The following is a 10,523-nucleotide window of genomic DNA, read 5'->3' on the forward strand; positions in this document are numbered from 1 at the left end:
ATGATATGTGTGTGTGAGAGAGAGAGAGAGAGAGAGAGCGAGAGAGAGAGAGAGAGAGAGAGAGAGAGAGAGAGAGAGAGAGAGACCGAGACAGACAGACATGCATCGTTTTATCATTTGATCAGTGTGTCATCCCCTCTCCAGCTGTGTTCACTCCACTCTTGGCCCTCGAAAGCAGGAGGCGGCCATAGAGCGCGTGCCCTTCAAAGGGACCTTTAATGTGTGTGGGGACAAAGGTGTGGACAGTAGCTTTCATCTCTCTCCACCAGGAGACAGCTGCAAACAGGACACCGCCACCTCTCCCAGCCGCCACCTGGCCCTGGACAAAAACAACCCCTAGCCCACCTCCACCTCATCTACGTCTTGTTGTAAAATGCAATGAGGGTTATGCAGGGAATGGTTATGCAGTATTTCACCGGCTGCCCCCCCTGACATGCTTTCAACATGGTACTCTGTCAAGACAGATGGCAGTCTCATCTATAACACAATATGATACGACCACTCTGACCTTCACTACAATGTCTGAACAAATCATCACAAATAGCCACCAGATGCCTCCGATGTAGCCGTCATGTTACTTTCTTACCTTGACGCTCCGGACTGATGGGAGTAGGTGGTAGATTTATTTCTGGATCAGGCCAGATCCACTTTCCCTCTGAGGGGGGGGGTATGGAGGACGTGAGGCAGATAGCCCTCTCTAATGGCCACGCAGGTGAACTACACCAACCCGACAGAAGGTAGAGCGAGGCATAAAACACGCCACCGCTGTGGGGCTATTTCCACAGCAAGGAGCTGTGGACGTATCGCATCTGACCACAACACTCGCACACGCCAGCATAAAATATTGATACGGCCACATAAGCCCGACTGTTTGTGTGGCTATGCTTTATGCATGACGCCTTAGGAGAAAGTGTGCATCAACAAAGGGCCAAATTAGAAAAGAAAAGACAGCTCGCTAATTGCATTCGCTAAACAAATTAGTCAGGGTGAGCTGCCTCTCGCTTCAAAGCCCACTGAGCCTGTTGCTAAGGAGCTCATGGTAACAGAGTGGAGAGTTTGGCTGGTAATGGGTTAATTCTCCTCTGACAAGAGACCTTGATGCAGTCTCTGATGATGTGTTTGTATGTGTGTATGCATGTGTGTATCTGTGTATGTATGTGTGTATGTATGTGTGTAATATGTATGTGTGTATGTGTGTATGCACTGTGTGAGTGCAGTCGCTCTCACCCTGATAGCAGCAATGGCAACTAGCTGCTAATGGCTAATTACACAACTATTGCTCAACAGTATTATGCCACTTCAGTTCTTTTAATTCTCTGAAGTCCCAGATGTATTATCTACAGCAGTTTTCCCCCAAACTTGGTACGTGGAGGTACTACAGGTACTACTACTACTACTACTACTTACTACTACTTACTACTACTACAGGTACCTCCAGGTAATTGAGAGAAAGGGGACATGGAAAACTGTAAGAATAAATCATGTTTTTTTTTTTTAATATAAATCTGCTCAGGAGGCACTAATTGCAAGTCTTTCACTCCATTTCGTATTGTGTAATGTTATATTCTTCAAAAGGTGGGTTATCATTCATTCATTGCTTATAGTTTTCTCTCGCAGTTTTCGAAGTATTGCAGTATTGAAGGCAAAAAAAAAAAGGTTTGAGAACCACTGATCTACAGCGTTCTCCACTGAGACCCGGGAGGTTTGAGAACCACTGATCTACAGCGTTCTCCACTGAGACACGGGAGGTTTGAGAACCACTGATCTACAGCGTTCTCCACTGAGACCTGGGTGCATCACAAGGCCTTTTCCTACAATGGACTCTCGAGGGCAGGAGATGGCTAGTCATGACTGAGAGAGAGAGAGAGAGAGAGAGAGAGAGAGAGAGAGAGACAGAGAGAGAGAGAGAGAGAGAGAGAGAGAGAGAGAGAGAGAGATGCACAGAATGAAAGTAAAAGAATGGCCATGAGCAGAGGGTTGAGGCCAATCGCCTTCACGTAAAGCATTCAAGCCTCTTGTGCTGGGTAGGGCTTTTTTTGGCTGTGACCAGCAGGAATGAAACACTGTATGCAGCAGACTCACCCCACCATTGGCCCCCCTTGGTCCAAACTGTACACCTGTCTGGGGTTTAGCAGGTACCTCAATTTCCTCAGTACCCTGGAACAGAGAGAGAGAGAGAGAGAGAGAGAGAGAGAGAGAGAGAGAGAGAGAGAGAGAGAGAGAGAGAGAGCGAGAGAAAGAAAGAAAGAAAGAAAGAAAGAAAGAAAGAAAGAAAGAAAGAAAGAAAGAAAGAAAGAAAGAAAGAAAGAAAAAGCATTATGGACAGATTACTGCAGTTAGTTAGTTAGTTAGTTAGTTTTTATTTCTGTGTCATGCCATTTCTGGCCCATCCCACATGGGATTACAAGACACTATCACACCAAATTATATATAAACATAACATCCGGCTGTACCTCAATATACAAACAAAAATAAACAAAGTATATAATATATACACATACGTATGTACATATACATACACATATACACACTTACTGTACATACATTTTTTTTTTTTTATAATTTTTTTTTCTTTGTCCTTTTCCTGATAAAGAGCTTTTTTTCTCATGTCCCAAGCTTTTTCCAAGTAGCAAGCCAGTCCAAAAGTTTCATACGTAAACAACCAACTCAAATTATGTGCATCATCATTATTAAGAAAATCTAAATCTGTTTTTATCTTACTGAACAAAATATTGCGCATTTAACAGCGTATTACTGCACGTTTAACAGCTTGTGGGCAGATTATGACGCTCTTTAACTCAGCAGGTGTCCACTTAAGCTGCGTTCACACCGACCTATTAAAGTTTTTCACTGGCGTCGAGTTTACATACAAAGTCAATGCAAACGAGCGATTGAGTGTATATTCGCCTGGGAGAATAATCGCTGGGCGTCCGAGCGGCAGAGACAGAGCGATAGGGAGAAAATACGCTCGTCGCTCAAGATGAAATATTCCAACTCGAGCGAAAATACGCTGGCATCAGTCGCTCGCTGTTCAACGCTGATTGGCTGCCGTGTGAGAGCGAGTCAAGGATCACTCTGGCTTGGAACAAACCGCTGGTTTATTGTGTGGCAACAAACCGCATTGACAGGCTGACAGCTGACATGAAGTGAAGCCTGTACTACCGGTATGCAGCTCACATTAGGAGCACGCTAGCTTGTAAACAATGACGGTGGCTCGTAGTGGACAAACAGCATGACATTGCGTAACGTTATATCCCCCACATGTCCGTCATTTCGTGTGCCTGTTGATGAGCGATTTAAACAGAGCGACAGAGCGATTCCAAAGGGTTGACTTGAGCGACAGAGCGAAAAATAAATATCTCGGTGTGAACACACCTTTACAGTATAATTCCTGATTATGCTTGATTGGGATTTGAAAATGGAATAAATGTTTAGAATGAAATGTGAAGAGGAAGGGACACGTACCCCACACTGTCTTCACTTGCTCAAACGGGAGTTTAAAATACAATGTTTATGCATATACTGTACATATACTTGAAAAAGGTCTTGTACCGAAAGGTTGCATATTAAACTTGCGTAATGGGGAGCACCCCAGCACCCAGCACCGAGTTGAGCAAGTGAAGACAGTGCGGGGGTGAACCTTCCTCTTCTAAGTGCATCTACTCCACCAACCCACCTGCCACAAGACTTCTCATGTGTGCAAGTCTTTGGACGAGAATGACATTTGAAAAAGCGTCACAGAAAATACAAGAATTATGAAAATGCTGTTCAAATAGTGCAACCATAGTACAAAGTCAAAGTTAATATTTAAGCTCTAGTTCAACGTACAGTATGATATGAATAGATCATGCACAAGTAAATAGGCACAGACTTAAAAACAAACAAATCAGGCCAGTAAATATACCTTTCATGTACATTATCCAAACAACACTCAAAAGCAACTAATTTAGTGAGACATGCAGTGGACTTGTATGGAGTAGAGCAGTGACATTCAACTTGCGCATGTGGCCCGCGGGCTCCCCCTGTGTGGCCCGCGATGGAATTGCTTTTTTTTTTTTTTTTTTTTACAGTGCACCTGAACGCAACATGCAAGATATCCACTGAATAAGTGTCCAAATGTTCATGTCATTCTGGCCAATACTCCACATCTGTCATAGCATTTCAGTTTGGAATATGGAATATCTTTCAATAATCTATGATTTAGCTGCTAAATTGTCAAATACTGCCGTCTGCTCGCTACCCAGGCACTTATGTATGTACTTAACCTAACTAACTTAACCTAACTAACTATCCGGTGTGCACAACATTGTCAGACTAAACGTCTAAACGTTTAACCCTGATGAAGACGCGTTGCGTCGAAACGTTGGTGCACTTAGCCTATTAAAAAAGAAACCATTTCACCAGTGACCCGTGTGCTCCAGATCCTTCCTTTCCTGTGATTATCCTCCTGTTCTGAGAAGCACCGTCCTCCCTCTGCGGGGGAGCTGAAGCGCAAGAGATTCCTTTCTTCATTGTCAGACTAAACTCCGGCTGACACCCCAAAAACCTACAATCCGCTACAGAAAAATGTATATTGATTGTTTATTAACTGGCCCCTGGCCTTCTATCATTTCACGAAAGTGGCCCCCGGGCAAAGCAAGTTGAGTATCCCCTGGAGTAGAGTGACCACTATGTGTTTCATAGATGTCATTCATGAGCTGAACGTTCCACCATCCAACTATATGTTAGAAGATACAAGTAAAATATCTGAAAAAGTATCAGAAGTACACATAACTCAAAGAATTTAAATATACAAAACAAACTGTTCTAAAACATTAATGCAGTTTTTAGGATTAATGAAAGAATGAAATAATTTGAAGAAATAAAAGAAGTGAAGAGTTTCAGTTTGCAAGCTCTTCACTCTTCCAACTATGATCTTTCTGCTCCCACAAACGGCCCGTATCTAACAGGCTTCCGGCTGACACAGCAGTTTTCTGTAACCTTGTGGGAGTTATATCACTGAAGCCTCTACAATCCCCTTCATGCAGCTTTGCACAGGTTGATTGTGTTGGCTTCTAATATACACAGGGCTGGGTATTGGCAAGGACCTCACAATACGATACGTATCACAATACATGGGTCACGATACGACTGTATCACGATACATTAGAATACAATACATATTGCGATATATTGCAATACTCTACATAATTGATTGAAAATTAAAAGACAGAGCTGAAAATACAACTCGCTGTGTACCACCCAGGTAGTTTAATAATATGTACATCACTTTATATTGATAAATTAATGCACAAATTGAGTCAAAACTACTGAATGTTGAGTGTGTTACTGAACACACTGAAATAAAAAGTATTCTTATTGTGTCACTGAACAGACAGCTGTGCAAAAAATCGATATGGCGATATAGCACGATACTTTTCGTAAATATCGATACAGTATTGCGGAAAAGAATATCACCATATATTGCCGTATCAATTTCATTGCACTTTGACACATTTCAGTAGAGCAGGGTCAGCCAGCAGAAAGCTCATGAGAACAAGTATGTCAAACGGAGATGTTTTTTTGGCAAGCCATTTCAGCCAGCACCAATAAGAGGGTGTGTTATTAGACTACTGGCTGGGATAGATTGATTTAATACGTAACAATACGTAACACGACGCAACACTTGATACACAACTTGTAACGGATTGGTACTGTAGGTTTGTGGAGGTGGATGGATGAGAGACCGCCCCGTCTCGCCCGCACCGTCGGGGAGGTGGAGTGCGAGCGCGTGCGATAGGACCCGAAAGATGGTGAACTATGCCTGGGCAGGGCGAAGCCAGAGGAAACTCAGGTGGAGGCCCGTAGCGGTCCTGATGTGAAAATCGGTCGTCCGACCTGGGTATAGGGGAAAAAGACTAATCGAACCATCGAGTAGCTGGCTTCCTCCGAAGTTTCCCTCAGGATATGTAGTACAAAAATCAGTAAAAAAAAAAAAACACTGTAGAGGAAATGCTTCCACAGCTTCTAGTAAGTGGCAATAAAGCTGGAAGTGTTAAATCAAACTTGGCGCAACATTCATAAAAGTACAACGTGAAAACTACAAAGAAACTCATCATCATCCTTTAATCATTTCAGTATTCACAACAAAGGCAGACGGAAATAGACATTCGATCTCTGGAGGTGAGCATCAATAAGAAATACTTCATATTACTTGCAGGTACAGCTGGCAAAAAGTGTATATTGCTAAATTGGAAATCTGAACTGTCTCCCTCTCAGAGACATTGGTTGAACGAATTAACATCATATAGTACTCCTGAGAAGATCCTGTACAGTGTGAGAAGGAAGCCGGCAACTTATAAGAAAATATGGGGCTCCTTTCTGGCCTCATTACCTTCATTACACCCTCTTGGATAGTTGACTGGTACTGGCTTTATAAGGTTCTAAGATTACCTTCATTATGTCCACTCCATATACCTAATTTGTTTATTGGTTTTGATTTGATTGAATATTACCTCCTGTAGTTGACTTTACTTTTATTTTATATTTGAAAGAGAGCGAAATGTCTACCATACCGGGAGGGGGGAGGGGGGATACCCTCTGTTTTCTTTGTTGTTGTTGTTTTTGTTTTTCTCTGTCTGTTTTTTCTGTTTGTATTGTTTTGTTATGTATGAAAATTGAAAACTGCCCAATAAAAATATCTTTAAAAAAAAAACGGCAGACGGAAATAGCACAGAAAATAGCCTCTTGTTGTACATGCTGGAAAATAAAAGCATATTTCGTGCTTGAAGTGTCTATTAGAGAATAATTTCCTTTGTGTCTATTAATAGAGAATAATTTCCTTTCTGATGGTTTTTAAGTGTATTTACAGTAAGAGTGTGTTGCTATGGTAATGTGTCATGCTGTGGCAGAGCAACAAGCCTTGGCTGGTCTCTGTAGTGTGGTAGGTAATAGAGCTGTGCAACACTGAAGACTTTTATTTACAGATCAGATGGCCTTCTTCCTTCTTGAAATATAGCGTTCAGAGACACAGGAGAGAGCATCGTTAAAATCCCTCTCTTTCTATCCTGGAATTCAGTTTCCTGAGAAGTGCTGTAATCGTCTTTCCCCAGTTCATGACAAAACACAGCATATTCAGGCATTTCCATTAAGCCAAAAGAGGAACTATGCCTCTAAGTCTAAAGAACACAATTGTCCGTTGTGAGCGAGCGCCCGCACAAACGGATCTTAACCACGGCCGCCCCTGCAATCCGTAGTCCGTGTCACTCGCAGATGTTTGAATCCTACATAAGTCTGTGGAACCACAGAAGATTTCTCCAGAATGTGAAATGTGACTTGGAGAATCGGGTTTTAAAGTGTTAACAGGAAGTTGGATAATTGTCATCATCTTTGTCTAGTAATCTCTCTGCTTGTGCTCCTCGAGCTTTCTCAATGACTGTGACAAAAGATGAAAGCGGAGAAGACCACCTGACCATGGCAGAGGGTCCCGTGAGTGGCGGCAACTTACCGCTCCCCCTGTCTCCCTCCACTCTTGGGGTTGACCAGGACCAGGAGCGGGTGTGTACCGGGGAGAGGGCTGATCTGGACAGACACACAGGCAGGGAAAATACACTGAAACACACACTGTCAGGCTTTGACCACTCATTTCAAGTTATGGATTTTTGGCGATGGGCTGGTGTACCTGCAGTGTCTGTCTATCTCCAGGAGTGAACTTGAAAGTCTGATTCACGTCGTCAGGGCTGGTGCTGGGTGGGGATTCCCCCTCTCCGCGTTTCACCGCCGAATGGCGGTCCTATGGAGCGAGATCCACAGATTGATGGAATGGATGGAGAAACGAGCAGCCTTGGACGAGTAGTGGAACCTGGTCTTTTAGGGGTTCCAAAACTTTTCCATGCCAAGGCCCCCCAAATAGCATCAGCCTTTGGTCATGGCCCTCCTATTGCAAGATGTCTTTAAAATCCCATTGCAACTACTTTCGAAAATCAAAAAAAAAAACATCCATAACCCTAACTTCCCAAAAAGATGTCCTTACTTTTATTAATGTAATAGCAATACATTTGTATCTCAAATCTTTTCTCATTTTCTTATTATGCAATATTTCAGTTTTCCATTATAAACATTGCTCCACACCAGGGACAAATCTCCAGACCACAGCAACAGCAAAATTGTGGTGTGAACCGTTAGCAGGTCAACAATAACAATGAATGTGATGACGTTTTGACTGGCAGGCAATTAGAAAGATGAGCATGGCAAATATATTTGTATGTGTAAGGAAATGATTCAATTACATGTATTAATACTACTACAGTACATATAATTATAGAATATAATAAAACAAAATGTTCTTCTTCTTCTAATGGCTTTCCGGCAGACTGGATGCCTTGCGGCACATTGCTGCCTCTCACAGTTGGGAATAAAACAAAAAATATATAAAATATTCTTTTTTTGTCACAATGCCTATGACATCATCAGTTGCTATGACATCACTGATGAATCTGAGAAGGCATAGGCAATCTGAGATAGGCAGTGCCTATGACATCATCAGTGATGTCATGAGATGATTTTGGTCAATAATGATGTCACTGATGATGTCCCAGGGATGCATATGGGAAGATTTCTGTTGTTAAAAAAGGAAGCAGGCCAGCACTTTAGATGAAGACGTTGATGAAGGCCTCATGCTGAAACACGTCCGTTGTACTGTTGTCTGTCCCAGGTACTAATTAAATATTGAAAGGACATCTAGAGTGCTGTTTCCTTTTTTACTTATGATTTTTGGCTTTGCACCTAAGTTGAACGATTGGGATCGAGTGTGCTCGCTATTGGTGAGTTTGGACGTTACGACGTTAAACTATAACAGGGGTGTGGCCAAACCAAAGTTCACCAGCCCTCTTTGCTCATTCTTATGTGGTTCTTCAATCAAATTGTGTGTGTGTGTGTGTGTGTGTGTATTTTTCACACTGTCCAAACTCACCAGTAGCGAGCACACTCAATCCAATGAGAAGAACTTAGGTGCAAGACAAAGTGTTTAGAGGAGAGAGCGACAGACAGTCAGCTGTGCTGACAACACTGAAGAAGGCCTTTTGGCTGAAACATCTGTTGCTGCTGCGCCCAGATGAATCATTCAACTTTTGAAAGGACATTTAGCGTCATTTAGAGCCAACCACTTCAAACCAATCATATACCTTGGAAATTGAGAGAGAGAGAGAGACAGAGAGAGGAAAGAGAGAGAGAGACAGAGAGAGAGAGAGAGAGAGAAAGGCAGCTAACCAATCATTTTGGAAATGGAAAAAATAATTGTGATTTTGCTGTTGAGTGTTTTGACATTTTATTTTAAGACAAGTTCGCTCTAAAAAAATGGCAGGGAAATGCAAAAGCGCAAATATGAACCAATTTAGGAAAAAAGCAAAAATTGAAAAGTCAAGCAGAAAAACAAGACAGTTGTTCTGAAAAATTTGCCAAGCTCCCAGAGACAGTGACGCTTACATCATATGACGTGGTAAAAAGCCAGGTTAGGGTTAGGGTTATGGCTATGTTAGGGTTACGGTTATGGTTAAATAGTACAAAAGTTAAAAGCAACTTCTGGTTGAAATGTCGACTTTGAACACGCCGCGACGTGAACCGCGGTCTCTGATGTGAAAGCAGAGTGTTTTACACCTTCTAGTATGAACAGAGAATGAGAACAGCCTGATACGTGATGTGGCTCTTTGCAGCACCACCGCCATTTTGTTTTTGGCTCTAGTCTCTCACTGGTTGGCCACTCCTGGTCTACAAGGTACATAGAGAGATAATAGTGGTGAGAGTGAAAGCTGCTGTATGATTTACAATAGTCAACTCATACACTGTAACTGATCTTTACTCGTGAATGATGTTACAGTGAAATTAACCCATTGATACCTGATGCAGCATTTATATCCCTCATTTGTGTGTGTATCCCTTTAAGACGTAAAGTCTTAAAGGGATACACACACAAATGCTGCATCAGGTATCAAATGGGTTAAACTATTCCTCGTTTTGCTGGGGAACAGTGGAAGCAGCTGAAGGACAGCAAAGAAAAGCATTCTCACCAGGACAGTGGGGCAGATGTACGAGGGCAGGAGAGTGTGGTCCCTCAGGGCTCCTCCATCACACTCTGGCTTCACATTGGATGCACACTTGTTGTGGACCTACAGAGGAGAGGACAGGCAGAGACATAAGAACTGTAGGTGGAATGCATCTGTGAGACTGGATGGATCAAGTGTGTATAAATATAATAAAACACTTGACTTTACTATTCAAGCCATTCAGCCCGACAACTTATACCACCGTCTTTCAACGCCCGGCGGCAATGCAGTGTCATTCAAAAACTTTTTGCATTATGCATGAAATGGTTTCTCGCTGAAAACATAGAACAGACAACAACTGTTCTGTGAATGTGTGAGCTTTGACAGTGCGGTTGATATTGAGGAAAAGAAAATGCACAACTCAATGGTGACATCTAGTGGACTTAAAGGCAAGGGCAAGAACAATGTGTGTGTGTGTGTGTGTGTGTGTGTGTGTGTGTGTGT

The 10,523-nt window shown here is 42.4% G+C and overlaps 1 protein-coding gene across 1 annotated transcript in view; it reads right to left on the reverse strand.

Annotated features, from left to right (window-relative positions):
- dgkg (diacylglycerol kinase, gamma) overlaps positions 1–10,523 on the reverse strand; it is a gene marked incomplete at its 3' end in the record, with an annotated part of 116,709 nt that overhangs the window by 76,500 nt on the left and 29,686 nt on the right. Inside the window, exons 14-17 of the mRNA XM_083642126.1 lie at positions 10,044–10,142; positions 7,661–7,771; positions 7,487–7,560; positions 2,083–2,157 (exon numbers count right to left, since the gene is read on the reverse strand). Coding sequence (XP_083498252.1) covers positions 2,083–2,157; positions 7,487–7,560; positions 7,661–7,771; positions 10,044–10,142 — 359 coding nt within the window. The remainder of the gene's footprint in view (positions 1–2,082; positions 2,158–7,486; positions 7,561–7,660; positions 7,772–10,043; positions 10,143–10,523) is intronic.

The sequence above is a fragment of the Poromitra crassiceps genome (assembly GCF_964638095.1).
Source record: "Poromitra crassiceps genome assembly, chromosome: 8".
NCBI lineage: Eukaryota > Metazoa > Chordata > Actinopteri > Beryciformes > Melamphaidae > Poromitra > Poromitra crassiceps.